Source organism: Monopterus albus, unplaced genomic scaffold (genome assembly GCF_001952655.1).
Source record: "Monopterus albus unplaced genomic scaffold, M_albus_1.0 scaffold281.1, whole genome shotgun sequence".
In the NCBI taxonomy this organism is placed as follows: domain Eukaryota; kingdom Metazoa; phylum Chordata; class Actinopteri; order Synbranchiformes; family Synbranchidae; genus Monopterus; species Monopterus albus.
The window spans coordinates 46,614-67,897 of NW_018128161.1; the positions used below are offsets into that span (position 1 = coordinate 46,614).

The 21,284-nt window shown below is 46.8% G+C and overlaps 1 protein-coding gene across 1 annotated transcript in view; it reads left to right on the forward strand.

Annotated features, from left to right (window-relative positions):
* myo5b (myosin VB) overlaps positions 1-17,875 on the forward strand; it is a 45,329-nt gene extending 27,454 nt beyond the window's left edge. Inside the window, exons 29-41 of the mRNA XM_020622467.1 lie at positions 354-445; positions 691-768; positions 1,605-1,803; positions 1,878-1,971; positions 2,068-2,199; positions 3,125-3,276; positions 3,366-3,455; positions 3,539-3,689; positions 5,430-5,724; positions 5,833-6,007; positions 6,080-6,160; positions 16,294-17,347; positions 17,391-17,875. Of these exons, the coding sequence (XP_020478123.1) occupies positions 354-445; positions 691-768; positions 1,605-1,803; positions 1,878-1,971; positions 2,068-2,199; positions 3,125-3,276; positions 3,366-3,455; positions 3,539-3,689; positions 5,430-5,724; positions 5,833-6,007; positions 6,080-6,160; positions 16,294-16,446 (1,692 nt within the window). The 3' untranslated portion in view covers positions 16,447-17,347; positions 17,391-17,875. The remainder of the gene's footprint in view (positions 1-353; positions 446-690; positions 769-1,604; positions 1,804-1,877; positions 1,972-2,067; positions 2,200-3,124; positions 3,277-3,365; positions 3,456-3,538; positions 3,690-5,429; positions 5,725-5,832; positions 6,008-6,079; positions 6,161-16,293; positions 17,348-17,390) is intronic.
* The last annotated feature ends 3,409 nt before the right edge of the window (positions 17,876-21,284 follow it).

Genomic DNA, 21,284 nt, shown 5'->3' on the forward strand with positions numbered 1-21,284 from the left:
CACATAAACCACTGGACCAACCTTCTGACAGAATACATCACATTAGAGAAAATGACATCAACTCACAAGAACAGTTTATCAGCTTTTTATGACACATGGAACCATTTTTAACACATTTCAACTTGAACCAAACACCTGGGGCTGAGGCCACACACATTCCCACCAACCTCTGAAACGTAACAAGCTGATTTTATTAGTAGTATCTTATTATTAATATTATTATTGGTAATTTTATTTAATTATTTTTTATTTACTTCCCCTCCTTTTACCTTTCTTGCATTTCATAGACTGCATAAGTTGGAAATACCCAGACTAGAAAATAAATAAATAAATAACAGTGTGTTGTGTCTCAGCAGGATGGTAACGATGTGCCCGACCTGAACGAAGAGCCCATGGACAAAGAGGAGGCTGTCAGAGCGTATCACGGACTGTGTGAGTCCAAAAAGTAAGTGACGCCACCGCAGCTCCTCCTGCACACAGCAGGTGAAGGTAGATGTTCCTGTGCAACCGCAACGTTTGGAAGCAGGACTTTGAGTGTTTCCATATGGCACTTTTACTTGGGTCACTGACCTGCATAGCGCAGGTGATGCTGAATTCGCTCTTGTCTTTGCTGCGACTAACATTCCAGCTGCTGTCTGCTCCTCACCGTCTGCTTTTGTCTTCCTCTGTCCTCTGCCCGGTGGACACCAGTGACTGGCTGGACTGGGGCTGTTGGAATGAAGATGGAGAGCTGGGTTTGGCCTATCAGGGCCTCAAACAAGTGGCCAGGTGTCTGCTCGCTCACTTCTTCTTCTTCTGCTTGTTTTCTAACTGCCACTGATCCTGACACCAGCCGGGGCTTTGCTCACAGTGCGGCAGCAGCCAGTGTGTGAAGCAGGAAGAGGCTCGGACCTCAATGGGCCTCCCAAAAGTACGGAAGTGGGAAAAAAATAAGTTCTGATCAAATTCTTTTCTCTCCTGTGTTTATGACCTGAGAGTAGGTGAGATGAAAAGCTCTGGCCTTGCTGGGTTAGGTTGTCCCCCTTTTGCCACCCGGCCTGATCCACTGAATAATCAGATTATTACACCAGGATGATTTTTCCATTTGTGAAACAGGTGAAAGAAAAATCATTTTTTGCCAGGATCTTTTTTTCCATGTGTTCTTAGGTCATAACTGACATAAATGAGGACAGAGGAAAATTGGACTTAGACAATGGATCGCCAGAGGTTCATTCTGTCAGGGCCTCCATACAGAACCTCCAAATCAGACGGCTCTGGGTGTCTGACATTGGGCTGTAAAGGCTGTGTGTTGAGCGCACCAGCCCACAGTGCACCAGCCCACAGTGCACCACTACACACGGTGAACCCCCAGAAATGCAGATGTCAGCTGCACAGCGTGACACATTCTCTGGTTTAGGCAGGAAGTAAACAGAAGAGGTGCCGGCAGAGTGCGTCTGATGATGGCCGTCAGTATCTTTCACACACTGGTTGCACCGTGATACCACCTTAAAACAAAGAGTTCACTCATATCATCAAACAGTGCACAGAAGCTCGGGGCGGCGTGCTCAGAGCCCTGTTAGCCAGACTGATGTGTGTGTGTGTGTGTGTGTGTGTGGTCCTGTCAGGCTGCTGGAGGCCCAGCTACAGTCTCAGTCCAGGCAGCACAAAGATGAGCTGGAGGCTCTGCACACTCAGAACGAGCTGCTGAAGGACGACATCGAGAAGAAGCAGGAGTTCCTCAACAACATCATGTCTCTGTCTCCCGAGGCTCAGCTGGAGTACAGCGTCCAGCAGGAGATCACGCGGCTCACCAACGACAACCTGGTGAGGACACCGACGCACGCCTGACAGACTCATAGTGTGTGTTTGATAATGTGCTCGGCGTTTTTTGTCTGCAGGACCTGAAGGAGCTGGTGGAGAAACTGGAGAAGAACGAGCGTAAACTGAAGAAGCAGCTGAGGATCTACATGAAGAGGGTCCAGGAGTTAGAAGGTAACAGGAGCCCTGGATTGTGGGTGTCGCACTGCAGCCATGGGCGCAGTTCGCCTTCAGTGGCTCTGACAGACCCTCCCCCCGTCTCTGTTTCAGCCACTCAGACCAGTAGGCCCAGACCCGAACTGATCCGCCAGGTGACGGTCCAGAGGAAGGAGAAGGACTTCGAGGGCATGCTGGAGTACTACAAGGAGGACGAGGCCCTGCTGATGAAGAGCCTGATCACAGGTCAGCCCGCCACTTTAGGTTGCTGTGGTTCCTCCTCTGTCCCAGCTCAGCCGGCTACACCGAGGAGCATTAAACACTTACACTATGTGAAGTGTCTGAGGAAGCTGATGCTCTGCTTCAGTAATGAGGAGGCATTTCTTCCTGTTTTCCTCCGGCCCATGAACCCCTCTGTGTTCACACCACGGTGTTGGATGTGAACCAAACCCAGGCAGGTTTGTTCGTTAGGCAGACAGATGCCAACTGCAGCATCAGAGTAACGAGGTACCTGCCACGGCTGCAGGTGTGGGCGAGTGCAGCCACAGGTCGAGTAAAGAGCAGCTACATATGACTTCATGTGTTGGTGCAATGCAGCCACAGGAGGCTGGGGACTTGGTTTCCATCCAGACAGAAGACTATTGATGCTGCGTGTGAGGAACCATTAGTTCTTATTTCTCCTGGTGTTGGCAACAGGATCAGTTTTGGTGCATGTTTAACGTGTCTAATAAAACTAATCCTGAGATATTACTAACCATCGCACAGGGCTGAGTGCAGGTCACAGTGTGAGACAGACTAGTGTCCTGCAGCTGAACACAGATCTGCTGTAAATCCCTGCATTTGCTGCTCTCGCCGTCTCTTCCCTTACTCAGAGCAGATTGTCCACTTGGTTTCCTGCAACGCTACCTTCAGGCTGTTTCCTGCTGCGGTGCTCTGTCTGTGCCGATAAATCACCACAGGTTTGGACACAGTTCCTGCTCTTATACAGTGTTTTGCTCCTACAGAGCATAGTTCTTGCTGCTTTTCTTCCATCTTACCTCAGGCAAGCACCGTGTGACTGTTCAGGAGCATACGAGGCACCACGGCACCAGCTGCGGTGTTCTCCACTGCCCAGGGCCTCGACACGAAACAGACCCAGTGTCTCAGTGCTCAGTGTGTTGTTGTGTTTCAGACATGAAGCCCAGTGAGGTGTCAGGCACCGTCCCCTGTCTGCCCGCCTACATTCTCTTCATGTGCATCCGACACGCCGACTACATCAACGACGACCAGAAGGTGGAGTCTCTGCTCACCTCCACCATCAACGCCATCAAGAAGGTCCTCAAGGTGAGAGCCCTGCACACATCCACCTGTCTGCTCATAGACACACATCGCGTTCTTCAGTGACGAGTTTTGTTTCTATATTTCACGTGCAGAAAAACAACGACGACTTTGAGATGATGTCCTTCTGGCTGGCCAACACCAGTCGGCTGCTCCACTGTCTGAAGCAGTACAGCGGCGACGAGGTCAGTTCGCAGATGAGCGTTTGACATCTTTGTTCACACATGGCGTGACTTGAACATGACATGTTGTGTGGTTCCTCGTCCAGGCGTTTATGACCCAGAACACGGCCAAGCAGAACGAACACTGTCTGAAGAACTTCGACCTGGCCGAGTACAGACAGGTGCTGAGTGACCTCTCCATCCAGATCTACCAGCAGCTCATCAAAGTGGCGGAGGCCTCCATCCAGCCCATGGTCGGTGAGTACGTTACAACCGAAAGCATCTTCTTCTTGTTTTCGGGCCAAGCCAGTCTCCGAGGGCCAATGTCGTGTTTTACAGTTGTCAGATGCCTGGTTGACTGTGAAAAGTCTCTCACGCCGACTTACGGTCTTGCCTCACACTCTGTGCATGTGGTGCTGAGGGGAGAAACTTGGACTCTGTTGTCGCTGTTTGGGCCGAAACAAACGGCAGAAGCCAGTGATGGACAAAGTTCAGATAGCCAGACTGTACAGTCAGCATGTTCACAGTTCAGAGAGGGCTCAGAGAACAGGGCAGCAGCGAATCAGGTAACTGTGATGTGGAGAAAGGACGATCAGATGGAACCAACCAGCAGATTGATCACGGCGTCAGCAGGTGGTTGTCTGTCAGTGCTGGGCTCTTGTCTCAGTGAAAAACACCATGCAGCGTACAGCGGTGCAGGATGAACACGGGGACAGTCCAGGTGTTTCAGAAAGCTGCCTCTTGTCTTTGTGAAAAACACCGTGCAGCGTACAGTGGTGCAGGATGAACACAGGGACAGTCCAGGTGTTTCAGAAAGCTGCTCGTTGCACCTTTAACAGCAGTGACGCGCCGTGTTGTGAGTGAGCGAACCGCAGAGCCACAACACGTCACACACATTCGGTAAACAGGCCGAGCGAACCGCAGAGCCACAACACATCACACACGTCACACACATTCGGTAAACAGGCTTTTGTTTTTCATGCTCACATTTGCTCTGTTTGTGGCCAGTAGAGCAGCAACGTGTATGAAAAACATCATAACCACGATGAAAACACGGAGCTGCTTGTTCTGACCAGGCGGGACTTTTCCCACATGTTGTCACAGTGACTGAGCTGCTGTTCTGACTCATTTCATCCCCCACTGACTCATCACCTGAACTTCTGTTACCTTGGCAACCGCACAGCTACCATTTCCATAGATATGACTGTTTTTCAGACTGAACCTCAGCGAGCTGCACACAGTGTCTTCCCAGATGTAAAATCCCCTGTGACCTGCAGCATCATCACCCGCGGCAGAGGACACGTCGTCTGACGCCAGCTTCACACTGTCATAGTAACGTGATTCAAGTTACACATCAGAACCAAGTTGCAGGCGTCGGTGTAGGAACAATGTGACAGCTGAAGAAGAACAGTGAGTGTGGGGAACAGAAATGTGCAAACATGATAATTAAAGCCAGAAACCACGGCTGTGAGCATCTGGAGGGACATTGGCTCCTTTCTGTCAGAGCTGGGAGAATGGGGGCCATGACTTGGAGAGAAGTACCAGTACAACAGTAAAAATACTTTGGTTCTGCAGAAAAATGCAGCAGTTACAGAAAATTTAAACAGTTTTGATAACTGTTTGAAAATTGTTTTCCAGCAGAAGCACCGGACACTCATGTTCCAGGTCTCAGTGATGATTTGCTGCTTTGTTTGACATGAAAATGAACTGAGTGTGTTGAGTGCTGGGCCTCTGAAGACGTCACCTCAGACGCTGGGAGACTGGGGTGTAGTTTTTATTGTTTTACTGACCAAACGATTGATTATTCAGGGAACAGATCAGCAACTTTATCAATATAAAAATAACCGTAGCTGCTGTTTGATGCATGAAACACTTTGGGACCAAAAGCTGCCTTTTCTATTCAGGGCTTCCTCCCGACTCGACCAGCCTGTAGCTTCTTCCACCTTTCGGATGTCGACTGAATCTGGTCCTGACCACTCAGTGTGTTTCTCTGTCCAGTGTCGGCCATGTTGGAGAGCGAGAGCATCCCCAGCCTGGCGGGCGTCAAGCCCATGGGCTACAGGAACCGTTCGTCCAGCATGGACACGGACGGCGTCGGCCCCAGCAGCTACACTCTGGAGGCCTTGATCAGGCAGCTGGGCCAGTTTCACAGCATCATGAGGGAGCACGGTTTGGACCCCGAGATTGTGGGCCAGGTGGTCCGACAGCTCTTCCACTGCATCAACGCTGTGACCCTGAACAATCTGCTGCTGCGCAAAGACGTCTGTTCCTGGAGCGCTGGCATGCAGCTCAGGTACGCTCAGTGTTGTCTGTTCATGGCCAAATACCAATGTTCAGTCCAAAGAGGACAGTGGTCTGTGGCAGAGGACAGATGAGCCACACTTCTTTGTTGTGTCCTCAGGTACAACACCAGTCAGATGGAGGAGTGGCTGCGCGGAAACAACTTGTACCAGAGTAAAGCCGCAGCCACTCTGGAGCCGATCATCCAGGCCGCTCAGCTGCTGCAGGTCAAGAAGAAGACGACTGAGGACGCCGAGGCCATTTGCTCACTCTGCACCGCCCTCACCATGCAACAGGTGCGCTCACGCCACACACACACACCACCTGGTCAGGACTCAAGCTCGTACTGACTGCTGTGTCTACTGCAGATTGTGAAGATCCTGAATCTCTACACGCCTCTGAACGAGTTTGAAGAGAGAGTCACTGTGTCTTTCATCAGAAACATTCAGGTAAGACTGGGTAACGTGCACGTACAGGTGTGCTCAGTGCTAACATCTGCACCTGAGAACGGGGTCATGGACTGGTGAGGCAGTGAAGTGGGATCCAGGAACAGATTTATGTCTTTAAACTCCAGAACCCAGCTCGGTGGGCTGTACCACGCTGGGCAGGTCCAGTTGTGTTCAAAATAATAGTCCAACATCACTAACCAGATCAATCACCGTTTTTGGTAGAAGTTATACTTCTACATGTCAAATAATTTACTAGTAGGTGTAGTAGAGTAATAGAAAACCAGCAGAGCCAACAGTCATGACATGCATGCTGCTGATTCTGTACAATTTAAAGGGGGGTGTTCAAAATAATAGCAGAATCTGAGTAAAATGGGTCGTTCCAGACATTGTCCAATTAGAATAGAAGTGCAGAAAATGATCAGCTGCTCAGCTAAAATGATCTCAAATGCTCTAAAATGGCAACTAAGACCAGAAAGATGTGGAGGAAAACAGAAAACTACCATTCGAATGGACTGAAGAACAGCCAAAATGACAAAGACTCAACCAATGATCAGCTCCAGGGTCATCAGAGAAGGTCTAAAGTTACCTGGGTACTGTAACAATTAGAAGATGCCTATGTGAAGCCAAGCTATCGGCAAGAAGCCCCCGTAAAGTCCCAATGCTGAAAAAAGGACGTGCTGAAGATGCTTACGATTTGCCAAAGAACACACTGACTGGCCTAAAGAGAAATGGTGCAACATTTTTTGGACTGATGAAAGCAAGATTGTTCTTTTTGGGTCTAGGGGCCACAGACAGTTTGTCAGACGATCCCCAAACACTGAATTCAAGCCACAGTACACTGTGAAGGGTGGTGGCACAAGCATCATGATATGGGGATGTTTCTCATACTGTGGTATTGGGCCTGTTTATCACATACCAGGGATCATGGATCAGTTTGAATACATAAAAATACTTGAAGGGGTCATGTTGCCTTATGCCGAAGAGGAAATGCCCTTGAAATGGGTGTTTCAACAAGACAGCGACCCTAAGCACACCAAGCAAGCAGCATCTTGGTTCCAGACCAACAAGATTAACGTTATGGAGTGGCCAGCCCAATCCCCGGACCTTAATCCAATAGAAAACTTGTGGGGTGACATCAAAAATGTTGTTTCTGAGGCAAAACCAAGAAATGCAGAGGAATTGTGGAATGTAGTGCAATTGTCCTGGGCTGGAATACCTGTCCACAGGTGCCAGAAGTTGGTCGACTCCATGCAACACAGATGTGAAGCAGTTCTCAGAAATAGTGGTTATACAACTAAATATTAGTTCAGTGATTCACAGGAAAGCTAAATCTTCAAGCATTTTTCAGTTTATACAGTAAATGTTTGAGTTTGTAAAGAAAAATGCAGACTTACTTCTTTTGAATATTCCTGTACTTTCTGTAAAGAAATAACAAATTTGATACATCTTTCTTCATGTTTTGATTTGCAATAGAATGTGCAGTGTTCCCATTTGCGTGTATGGGAATAAAAGCTATTATAAGGATTTTGAGCTTTACTCACTTATTTAAACGCACTGCTATTATTTTGAACACAACTGTAAATCCCACTCCCACTGTCATTAGCTGACAACTGATTTTTATTTAACTGTCAAGTGAAATTGATAACTTTATTATCACACATTTTCATTTTCTCTCAAACTGATTTCACCAAAAAAACAAACAAAAAAAAACACTGAATTCGATCAGTGCTTTATCTATAATGGAATGCTGGTCCAAAGGCAAAGTCCCACACCAAATACATCACAGTGCATCACACCATATGTCATTATTTGAGCTTATCAGCAGTGCAGCTGAACCATGGGTCCTCTGAAAGTTGCGCATGAGACCACGTGGCCTAATGGAAAAGGTGTGTGACTTCAGGTCAGAAGTCTAAGACTTAAAGTCCCTTTGTGGTTGGAGCTTGTGTTCTACCTGAGGTTGGGTTTAATGTGCAATGCAAGTAACACTAACTTCTATCAATGGGTTTAAGTTGTTCATAACATTGCATAATAGGTGACATTAAGCCAACAGTCACCCACTACTTGAGTTGCATAAACAATTCAAGTCAAATTTTATTTGTATAGCGTCAACTCACAACAAAAGTTATGTCAGGACAAAGTAAGGTCTAGACCTTACTATTATCACTATTATTAAAGAGGAAAACCCAACAAATCACCCTTGAACAAGCATTAACCTGTAAGTTGATTACACCTGACTGAACAGGCCAAGGTTCTTCCACTGTTGTTTGTTCTGACCCTGTTTAAAATTTAAAACAGGGTGATTAGTTAGAGTGGTGCTAATAAGGCCAAGGTTATGGGTTCACACTTGGATACAACTGGCATAGACCAAATGATTAAATGCAAAACTAGTCTGCAGATTAATTAAAAAATAAATAAATAAAACAAAGTAAATAAACCAGTTCTTGCAGCCATAACCTGTAGCCTTGAATAACAAGACATCTTCATTTTCACAGCTGGCAGTAACTGCCCTAGAGTTAACGTGATCTGGCTTTTAAGAAAGTCTACATTTACATGGTTTTCTGAACTTAATTCCCCCCCCCAGATATCTGTGTAACCCCAGAGTCTCAGGGTGGATTTGAGCGAGAGCAGATCAGGGAGCAGCTCGGTGGTTTTATTGATCACTTCTCCATGGGTCGACTACGCCGATTCCTGTCTGGGATCATCTATGGAAACCCCTTTAGAGCAGGTATGGTGATGACCTCTGCTGCATAATAAATGCACCCTTCACTATACTTTTGCCACTTGACTCTGTCTGCCTCCTGTGTAGATGACAGAACATTTGAGGAGCTCACCCACTCTGACACCTACATAGACGACATGGTGACTGACTACTATGAGAAAGCCGCCAGCATGACAGATGTGTCCACCGCCTACCTGAGGGAAAGTTCTCACACACGGGTCAACCTCCTCAAACACAACATCCCCAAAGGGCCCTGTGTGCTGTGTGGCATGGGCAACTTGAAACGTGAAACTGTCTATGGCTGTCTTGAGTGCTCGACAGGGGGCCAGAAATATGTACGGTTGCACGTGGTGCCCTGTTTTGACATTTGGCACAAAACCTTGAGGTGAAAAGGAGAGGGTTTTGCACTGTAACCAACTTTGTGGGGTTTTTTTTTTCTGGTAGTGTGAGATGCTACAAGTGTAGCTGGTTATCACATTTTTTTGTCTTTTAAATAAAAATCATCAACACTGGACTTTGTGCTCTGAAACATTCATGACAGTATAACTTACCTCCAGTCACTACATCAGCAACAGCCAACTGTTTCAATAAAAGACTTAAATATAGACATGATTTTATTTCTCACTTTGTTGTGTAATATATAGTATAAGTTTACTTTTGGTGCCATCCCTTTTCTACACGTGTGCTATGTGCACTCAAGCTGCCAGATGATGAATTATTCAATGCGGATTATAAACACAGAGTCGGGACCGCATGAAGTGAGGAAACAACAAGAAAGCCTAGTTTTGTTCATTTCCAAGTGTGTCATGTATTTTGAGCGGGGCGATTTGTTTTTACTGAATCTGTGTGTGTCTACACAGCAGCTTGTAACCTCAATTTCTCACTAGTGAATACATCAGACACACTATGATATTAGGAATACAACATAGATTTTTGACCTGTCCCTTGCCCCCCACAACCCTTGTCAGGATAAGCAGTATAGATAATGAATGTATTGATATACAGTAGATTTCTAACTGGAAATTAGAAAAAGATTTCAAAAAATAAGCTGTCGATACTTAAAATATATTATTTGAACTGATTAACTTCAGTTATGTACAGTGTGCTCACACCGGTGTGTCATTCTTTTCCTTTGAATCGTTTCCCCTCCCAGTCGCCAGGGGGCGCGGCGCTGTCTTTACTCCACTGGAGGCGGATGTGTTAAGTGTCAACAAAATGCAAACACGTGTAGCGTAATAGTGGAGGAAGTATGTGTAGTGTTGCTTCTATATTAATGCTACTACTGGGATATATAAAGAAGTAAAAAGCAGTTACATGCATGAGGATTAAGGAATATTCAGAAAAATGAAGTTTGCATATAGAGTAAGTATTCTACTGTTAGCTGTAGCTCTGCTTAGCAACATTGAGCGTATGGGAGAGGACGTCAGACCAAACTCCATTCAAAATTTGTTACATTTATTACTGCATTTCATTAGCGGTACAAATTATTAAGCATGTTTAAGACTTTTTTGTTGTAGAATGTTACCCTACACACTTTAGATCAAATCAGATATCTGCTGATATCTATCACAATTGAAATTGATTATTATTATTATTGTTTTTAAATGATCTTTTATCGTTGTAAATTGTTATCTGAAGCACCCCCACTTCTCTAACGCTATTGATGGACCAGCGAATTGACATTTCACTGAAGGCCTCGGTTTACCAAATCATTTTATATCAACTGTTAAAACTCATTGAATTGATCTGTATCTGCATGTTGGCACCAGACTGTTGAATTCATACCTTTTGTAATTAAGTTTGGCGTGCTGTTCGTTTGCTGCACACAAGCAGAAACTTATGAGTGATTAAACGAAAACGTGTTTTCTTTGCAGTTTTCCAATCTGCTCGGAGCAGTCTATCGTCAGGGGAATTTGAATTTCTCTAAAGATGGCAACGCTATAATCAGTCCCGTTGGAAACAGAGTCTCTGTCTTTGACCTGAAAAAGTAAGTCATAATGAATTAAATTAAATTAAATTAAATTGAATTAAATATTTGGGAGCGTGTCAATGTTGTCATAGTTTGGGTGTTTCAGACCAGCCTTTCTCCATTTGACATCTGGATGATGTGCACAATCTCTTAACAACGAATCCCGTTGCAAGACAGGAAATATCCCACTTCATTCATGGTTTTAGGCAGATTATGAATTTCTAGCCATTTGTTTTCTGGCATGAACATCAGTAAATAAATAAAACAATTGTTTTTAAAAATTAAAATCTTGAGCTACAATTATTATAAAAACAAAAGCAGGAATTTAAAATAGTGTCCTTTGTCTCGAAGCAATACATCTGAGACGTTGCCCATCTCCACTACAAAGAACATAACTTGTGTGGGTCTCTCTCCTGATGGAAATTTGGCAATTGTGGTGGATGAAGGTAAGCAGTTTAATTCAACTCATTAAAACTGTTTTATGTGTGATCCTTGGTAATAAAAGAATCGAAGCAAACGTTAGTCTTGCTGCATAAAACCCAAATGTGTCTCTTTTGTGTTTGTGTTCGTGTGATGCAGATGGTGCAGCACTGCTGGTCAGTCTCATCACCCGAGCTATCCTTCATCACTTCCACTTTCACCGACCTGTGAGCAGTATCTGCTTCTCACCTGATGGCAGGTAAGCAGCTCAGCAGCCCTGGACCCCTGAATGAAAAGCCAGCACCAGTGGGTGATGTTTGGTTGTGGCTGTTGTTGTTTTATCTGTAAGATACAGCACTCGATTCAGATTCTTTTGAAGATGTATGGGTTCAGTTTTTTTTTTTCCCTGGGTTTACTTTAATTTCTGCATGTAGAAAATCCTTGAATCAGTCTAAATGGAAAGAAACATACCATTAGGCCTGCCAAAATGTTTGTTATACATTGTGAAGAGGTTCCTAGATAACTAAAAATTTGATTTAAATTCATTTTTATGTACACTGTTTTCTAGGACAGGAACAACAACTAGAGCAAAAGATGATGCAGAGACTTACTTTATTTTCCCCCTCAGGAAATTTGTGGTTACAAAGGAGAACGTTGCTCTGATGTATCATGCTCCTGGGAAGCAGCGGGAGTTTAATGCCTTTGTGTTGGACAAGAGCTACTATGGTCCGTACGATGAAACTACCTGCATTGACTGGACAGACGACTCCAAGTGAGTAACAGTTTATTAGATGTCAAAGTGTACAAGAAACCTGTAAAAGAGGAAAAAATACATCATCTCTGTGACTTTTTTCCTTCAGGTGTTTTGTGGTGGGCAGCAAAGACATGTCAACGTGGGTATTTGGTGCCGAGCGCTGGGCCAACCTCATCTACTACTCTCTGGGTGGACACAAGGATGTCATTGTGGGCTGTTTCTTTGAGAAGGACAGTTTGGATGTGAGTTTACTTTTGTCTTCCACTTCCTTGTGATTTAAGCTTGAAGTCCATATGTGGCTATGAAAATGAAAAAGAAAACATCAAAACAAAGACTCGGACAAACCTGTAAATGTATCCACGTCATCAGCTGTACACGGTGAGCCAGGATGGGACGCTGTGCATATGGGAGAGCGACACCGAGCTGGATGGACTCATCTTGAAGAAGAGCTGTGACAAACCCAAGCCCTTGAGACAGGGAGAGGAAGAGGAGGAAGATGAGGAAGAGAGGTTGGACACCTGCAGCATCAGAGTAACGGGGTCCCTGCCACGGCTGCAGGTGTGGGCGAGTGCAGCCACAGGTCGAGTAAAGAGCAGCTACATATGACTTCATGTGTTGGTGCAATGCAGCCACAGGAGGCTGGGGACTTGGTTTCCATCCAGACAGAAGACTATTGATGCTGCGTGTGAGGAACCATTAGTTCTTATTTCTCCTGGTGTTGGCAACAGGATCAGTTTTGGTGCATGTTTAACGTGTCTAATAAAACTAATCCTGAGATATTACTAACCATCGCACAGGGCTGAGTGCAGGTCACAGTGTGAGACAGACTAGTGTCCTGCAGCTGAACACAGATCTGCTGTAAATCCCTGCATTTGCTGCTCTCGCCGTCTCTTCCCTTACTCAGAGCAGATTGTCCACTTGGTTTCCTGCAACGCTACCTTCAGGCTGTTTCCTGCTGCGGTGCTCGGTCTGTGCCGATAAATCACCACAGGTTTGGACACAGTTCCTGCTCTTATACGGTGTTTTGCTCTTACAGAGCATAGTTCTTGCTGCTTTTCTTCCATCTTACCTCAGGCAAGCACCGTGTGACTGTTCAGGAGCATACGAGGCACCACGGCACCAGCTGCGGTGTTCTCCACTGCCCAGGGCCTCGACACGAACCAGACCCAGTGTCTCAGTGCTCAGTGTGTTGTTGTGTTTCAGACATGAAGCCCAGTGAGGTGTCAGGCACCGTCCCCTGTCTGCCCGCCTACATTCTCTTCATGTGCATCCGACACGCCGACTACATCAACGACGACCAGAAGGTGGAGTCTCTGCTCACCTCCACCATCAACGCCATCAAGAAGGTCCTCAAGGTGAGAGCCCTGCACACATCCACCTGTCTGCTCATAGACACACATCGCGTTCTTCAGTGACGAGTTTTGTTTCTATATTTCACGTGCAGAAAAACAACGACGACTTTGAGATGATGTCCTTCTGGCTGGCCAACACCAGTCGGCTGCTCCACTGTCTGAAGCAGTACAGCGGCGACGAGGTCAGTTCGCAGATGAGCGTTTGACATCTTTGTTCACACATGGCGTGACTTGAACATGACATGTTGTGTGGTTCCTCGTCCAGGCGTTTATGACCCAGAACACGGCCAAGCAGAACGAACACTGTCTGAAGAACTTCGACCTGGCCGAGTACAGACAGGTGCTGAGTGACCTCTCCATCCAGATCTACCAGCAGCTCATCAAAGTGGCGGAGGCCTCCATCCAGCCCATGGTCGGTGAGTACGTTACAACCGAAAGCATCTTCTTCTTGTTTTCGGGCCAAGCCAGTCTCCGAGGGCCAATGTCGTGTTTTACAGTTGTCAGATGCCTGGTTGACTGTGAAAAGTCTCTCACGCCGACTTACGGTCTTGCCTCACACTCTGTGCATGTGGTGCTGAGGGGAGAAACTTGGACTCTGTTGTCGCTGTTTGGGCCGAAACAAACGGCAGAAGCCAGTGATGGACAAAGTTCAGATAGCCAGACTGTACAGTCAGCATGTTCACAGTTCAGAGAGGGCTCAGAGAACAGGGCAGCAGCGAATCAGGTAACTGTGATGTGGAGAAAGGACGATCAGATGGAACCAACCAGCAGATTGATCACGGCGTCAGCAGGTGGTTGTCTGTCAGTGCTGGGCTCTTGTCTCAGTGAAAAACACCATGCAGCGTACAGCGGTGCAGGATGAACACGGGGACAGTCCAGGTGTTTCAGAAAGCTGCTCGTTGCACCTTTAACAGCAGTGACGCGCCGTGTTGTGAGTGAGCGAACCGCAGAGCCACAACACGTCACACACATTCGGTAAACAGGCTTTTGTTTTTCATGCTCACATTTGCTCTGTTTGTGGCCAGTAGAGCAGCAACGTGTATGAAAAACATCATAACCACGATGAAAACACGGAGCTGCTTGTTCTGACCAGGCGGGACTTTTCCCACATGTTGTCACAGTGACTGAGCTGCTGTTCTGACTCATTTCATCCCCCACTGACTCATCACCTGAACTTCTGTTACCTTGGCAACCGCACAGCTACCATTTCCATAGATATGACTGTTTTTCAGACTGAACCTCAGCGAGCTGCACACAGTGTCTTCCCAGATGTGCCAACAGTCATGACATGCATGCTGCTGATTCTGTACAATTTAAAGGGGGGTGTTCAAAATAATAGCAGAATCTGAGTAAAATGGGTCGTTCCAGACATTGTCCAATTAGAATAGAAGTGCAGAAAATGATCAGCTGCTCAGCTAAAATGATCTCAAATGCTCTAAAATGGCAACTAAGACCAGAAAGATGTGGAGGAAAACAGAAAACTACCATTCGAATGGACTGAAGAACAGCCAAAATGACAAAGACTCAACCAATGATCAGCTCCAGGGTCATCAGAGAAGGTCTAAAGTTACCTGGGTACTGTAACAATTAGAAGATGCCTATGTGAAGCCAAGCTATCGGCAAGAAGCCCCCGTAAAGTCCCAATGCTGAAAAAAGGACGTGCTGAAGATGCTTACGATTTGCCAAAGAACACACTGACTGGCCTAAAGAGAAATGGTGCAACATTTTTTGGACTGATAAAAGCAAGATTGTTCTTTTTGGGTCTAGGGGCCACAGACAGTTTGTCAGACGATCCCCAAACACTGAATTCAAGCCACAGTACACTGTGGTGGCATAAGCATCATGACATGGGGATGTTTCTCATACTGTGGTATTGGGCCTGTTTATCACATACCAGGGATCATGGATCAGTTTGAATACATCAAAATACTTGAAGAGGTCGTGTTGCCTTATGCCGAAGAGGAAATGCCCTTGACATGGCTGTTTCAACAAGACAACAACCCCAAACACACCAGTTGGTGAGCAGCATCTTGGTTCCAGACCAACAAGATTAATGTTATGGAGTGGCCAGCCCAGAGGAACTGTGGAATGTAGTCCAATCATCCTGGGCTGGAATACCTGTCCACAGGTGCCAGATGTTGGTTGGCTCAATGCAACACAGATGTGAAGCAATCAGCCAGCCCAGTCCCGGGACCTTAATCCAAGAGAAAACCTGTGGGGTGACATCCAAAATGCTGTTTCTGAGGCAAAACCAAGAAATGTTGAGGAACTGTGGAATGTAGTCCAATCATCCTGGGCTGGAATACCTGTCCACAGGTGCCAGATGTTGGTTGACTCAATGCAACACAGATGTGAAGCAATCTTCAGAAATAGTGGTTGTACAGCTAAATATTAGTTCAGTGATTCACAGGAAAGCTAGAGCTTCAGTTTATACAGTAAATGTTTGAGACAGATGGACACACTGCTGTTTCTTTGAACAGCCCAATATTCCTTTTTCATCTCTTTCTGTAAAGTTATAACAAATTGGATGCATTTTTCTTCCTGTTTTGATCTGGAATAGAATGTGCAGTGTTCCCAATGTATTTGCGTGTATGAAAATAAAAGCTTTTAGAAGAATTTAGAGCTTTACTTTCTTTTTTAAACTATTATTTTGAACACAACTGTATCTCAGCTCTGTGGTCGTGACGATCTCAGGTTAAACTTCACGCTCATGTTCTGTAGCAAAGGGCAGGTAGATGGCTGCACAATGCGGCACCAGGTCTCCGTGACCACAGGAGACCTGTAGCTGATGGACCTGCAGCAGCTTGAGTCAGGAGGGAATTTCGAGCCGGTGTTAGAAAGGTGTACCTAAAAAAGTGGCCGTGTGCTAGCTGCACTGCTTCAGGTCCAGCTGTGTAACCACTGTGTGTCTGTGTCCAGAATCGCCTGCAGGAGAGGAATGACCCCCCTCAGCTCCTGATGGACACCAAGTACACCTTCCCCGTCCTCTTCCCCTACACCCCGTCCGCCCTCAGCCTGGAGACGCTGCACATCCCGGCCTCTCTCGGCCTCGACTTTCTCACCAGAGTCTGAGTTGACCCAGCACGGTGACTGCACTGCTCTGTGGACATGCACAGCCACGTGTCGCCATGCTGCTGTCACAGTGCACTGCTCTGCTTGTGTGTTTCTCGCCGTGTCAGGTAATCGTTGTTTGTGCCAGCGCCAGCGGCCTCACTTGTGTCTTCCTGAGTGGACCGCTGGTCAAAGCTGTAGGCAGACACAAAGTGCTGCCGGTGACTCGGTAACACCGCTCGCTCTCTGTTAACCCTCCATGTGACCAGACCAGGTCTGTCCTCCGAGTCCCGCTCCACTGGGCCCACTCCTCCTCCTCAGCTCAGACAGACGCAGGCAGCTGTGACAGATGTGTAGGGTAACATCTGGACAAATGATGGTGATCGCACACATCTTCTTACAGCCGCCCTGAATAAATGGCACTGACATGAGTCCTCTTCATATGTTGCCTCAACAGATTAATGAATGTGTAAAGAACTGAACGTCTGGGACTCTTCGTCCTCTGAGACCCTCTGTCCACTGATCACAGGGACATGTTGCGTTCACATGCTGGTGGAAAACGTTCGGCCTCTGGGTTCTTTCATGTAGGAAAGAGACTCATCCTCATCTGTTCAGACTAAACACTGAGTTTGTGGAGAATGGCGTCGTTTCACGTTCATCAGCGTGTGTGGTTTCCCACATAGTCCACGCTGCCACTGCATCTTAACACTACAGAGGTTTCTCAGAGTAAACTGTGAGAAACAGCCTGGTGTGTGTGAGATGACGCCGTGTGTGGTGGACAGAACAATGCCTTTGTGATCACTGTTATGTAGTAATGAGTTAACGTGCGCGTTTCTAAATCTAGTTTGCGTCAGTGCGCGGTGAGTCACTCCTGTCACAGCTGTCTCGTCTCTCTCCACGCTTCCATGACCCGAAGGAGGAGGTTCGGGTATGACCGGTGTTGCTTCCGTGACCTGAAGGAGGAGGTTCGGGTATGACCGGTGAAAAGGTGCGTTGTCAGAGAGCGAGCAGGTAGCAACGCGTGCGCATGATGGCCACGCATGTACATATGAATCGTAAGCGTGTCTCTGCTTGTGCTGCTCTAGTCTGTTCACTGTTTGTCTCTGCTGTGAATCACTGGACATGCACGGAGCGTCTTTTGTGCACCGTGGAGTTAAAACTGTGCACGTTATCTGTGGTGAAGCTTGTGACGGTCACACCTTCTGCTCTGTGTGATTTGTACATGGACTAATCACATGAGACATCACATCCCAGCCGGAAGGCCCCGCTGCACGTGGTCTGCACCGGATCTGACTGTGTCCTCACCGTGAGACGCGTCCCGCTGGAGGACGGTGGTAACGCCGAGTCTGAGAACCACTTGTACTTGTAGAGAACTCTATATATCTCAGTCTACAACCCGTTTGTCCACAGCTTTGTATGAAGTGTAACTGTAATAAAGATGAAGTCCCAAGTCCGACTCTGTGCAGAGGTTCATTACAAAATGCTTTGAAACATCTGGGAAGTCTCTTAGTCAGGACTTTATACTTAGTGCTACTGAAATGTGTCTAAAGGCACCGCTCTCTCTGGCATCTGTCTGCAGCTGGATGTGCCTAATGCCACAACACGTAACGTTTTGCTGTGAAGTCTGAACCAGACCAGGTTCGTGCTGGACTGGAAACTCCAGTAAATGCTAGTTGGTTTCAGATGTGTGGAACTAGCTGTTGAGTGAACGGTGACCGCTGTGCACCAACCAGAGAGATGTGTTACTGACAGGGCGGTCACATGGCAGAGGCTCAGTGAGCCGTGCGCACACCTGGCGGCAGGTGTCACAGAAGTGAGTCTCACATCAAGGAGAAGCTGTCAGGTGTCCTGTAAACGTATCGTCAGACCCTGTGGTCCCTGCTGCTGCTTCACCTTAGATATTACTGTCTGTGATTCTGTGTGAAGTGACGTTTGACCTCACGACGCTGCTGTGTTTACTGGTTACTTACTGGTCAAAATACACACCAGTTTATACAGTAGTCAAAATGACCATTAAAGTGTCGATACACGTGAACGCATCAGTAATAATGATGTTTCAGTGTCTCCTGAAAGAACAACTGGACGGAATCGCCTGCTGCAGAGAACCAGACTTGTTGCGACGTGTGTAAACATGTAGCGGACACACACACACACACACACACACCCCAACAGACTGTCCTGGCTCCCTGCAGCTTTGACCAGAGACGCTCTGTGAACGTGGCGGGGACGCGATTCCCACAACAGCTCGGTGTCAGTTGCACCAGCTGTGGGGAGCAGCAGCTGTGGTTTACCTGTCGCTCAGGTGGCACTCACACATCTCCGCTTCAAACACACACGCGTTGTGATTGGCTCCTCTGTGCCACAGAGCTGAACCCACTGGTGACCACACTGTTGATGTGGATTCATCCGCCACTGAGAATAGTCCTCAACGAATGCACCGTTTCCTCCTGTTTGATTAAAAACTTTGGTGAGCAGCTACATGAAACGACTGATGTTCAGACAGAGGAGGGAGGTCATGGACTAACACACACACACACACACACAATCAGAAAAGAACCCAAATATAGAAAAAAAACACCAGAATTATCCTTCAAGTCCTGAGCACAGACAAGCTTTTCCTTCGAAGCTCAGCTGTGATCCTTCACACAAGAAACAGTAGAAGTGTGTCCAACTGTTGTCAGCAACGTGTACCTGTAGTAAAGTATCAAAGTAAAAGTTATGCTGATCAGTACTAGCTAGAGTTCAAGGCTGGATCACTGAGCTCCGGGTTCTCGGCATGTCGGTTTGGTTATATGCACATTTTGTTTTTTTTTACTAAATGAACACAAAGTCAGATTCATTTGACTGTTTTCATTAGATGCATGAGACTGTGCACAGAGGAACAGGCTGACCTGACCTGTGAACAAATAGGAAAGTACAAGTCCAGTAGCTGAGCAGGTCAAGTCATTCACTCATCAAAGATCTGGTCAGTGTGGCTTTCTGTGATCAGGTCGTACCTTCCCTGGTAATCTATTACTGTAGGGAGGAAGCGGTCACAGACAGCCATCTGTCACTGCCGAGCTGGAGGAGGCCTGAGTCAGGCCTTAGTTAAACATGGCTGAAGGGTTAGGGTTATTATAAAGTGTTACTGCTGCACAGCCACGTGTGCACGCAGCTCAGTTGTGTTCCTCTCTGCTGACGTGTAACCATCAGTTAGCTCTTGGTTTGAGAGGCACCAGGATCACAAGGCCACCAAAAAGCTGCCATGCACCAGACATGAGTCCCCTGAAGCTGAAATGAAAGCTGCAGCAGTGCACGTCAACATGTGGTCAGTGACCCTGAGCTGCAGCATGCTCGGGCTGCAGCTCAGCCTGGAGCTGCTGCTTGTGCTGGTGAAGGAAGAACACAAACTGAGTGAAGGAAGAGGATGTGGTGACGAGTCATTTCTGAACAAGTCTAACACTCACCTCTGCACGACATGCAACACCTTTCTACAGAAATTCGCTGTGTCGAAGCTGCTGCCAGGGTCTGACTGTCACAATCAGTGAGGAGCAGCAGGAAGCAGAGTTCATACACCGGAGACATTCATGTGGCTGCTGGAGCCCGCGCTTCAAAGGCTCGCTGGGTTTGGTGTGGCTTCACTGAAATTCTGCACCATGAGATTTTACAATGTGGTTTCATGGTGTGAGTATAGGTGTAAAGATGGCAGACATAAATAGATCTCTACAGGTATGAAGGCATGGGAAGGACATCCTGAGCAGGGAGCAGCTGCCCCGCGCTGACGTGGAGGCAGGTCCACTGACACAGTAAGGCAGTAGCTGGACTCCCACTACATTCATCTGCAGTGGCTGCAGTTCTACATCCAAACATCTGTTAGATCAGATTCTACTTTGTCATTACACGTGTACAAGTACAAGGCAATGAAATACAGTTTAGCTTCTAACCAGAAGTGCAGAGTGTGAGTATCTACAGTCAGTACAGTCAGTACTCATTTACTGATGGATATGTACAATATATAGTTACAGTAAGATATGAAGGGTGATGTACGATGTACAACACACTATGGATTCAGTTCACAGTAATGGACAAGGTACATTAAGCTTATTCACAGTAATGGACAAGGTACATGAAGCTTATGGAACACTAGTGCAATGGGATGAGATGGAATGAAACAGTGCAGAATAATATAAATTCCATGAGTGAACAGTTCAATGGATGTAAATAATATAAAGATAAAAATATACAGTATCAGCAAATGAATGACAGCAGTATTCTGAGAATAACAGAATACTGATCACTTCAGTGTGGTACTGCATTAGTCCTGGGAGGAGAGCTGAGGTGAGAAGGGGTGAGGTGTGGAGTCAACGGGGGACAGGGTTCATTAAGGACACAGCTGTGGAGAAGAAGCTGTTCCTGAGTCTCCTGGTTTTGGTCCAGAGGCTCCTGAAGCACCTCTCAGTGGGCACTGATACTGTTACTGCAGTAGAGGCCCTGAGTTCCTCTCCCATCGCTGCTCAGATTAAAAAATATCCACCTTCTGAAAGTGTGTAACTTCTGCTACTTTAAGTACTTTATCAGCAGTACTTCACAGTGGTATTACTAATTCTCTGGCATCGTTTGCTATTGTACATTTTGTATATGCAGCATGTAGTGTGTGCAGTACTCATGCAGGTGAGCGCCGCGGCAGCTCCCGGTATCTTGAACCCACCAGGATCCAGAACCACAGAGCCAGTGTAGGCAGGTGGCTCATCAGATTCCCACCAGTGGCACCAAACACACGAAACCACAGCTGAAGGTGTTTACGATGCAGAGCGCAGATATGAGCCTGAGGCTGTGGTTTGGCGGGGGCGAGCTGCAGCGCAGGCAGCACAGTGCCGCCT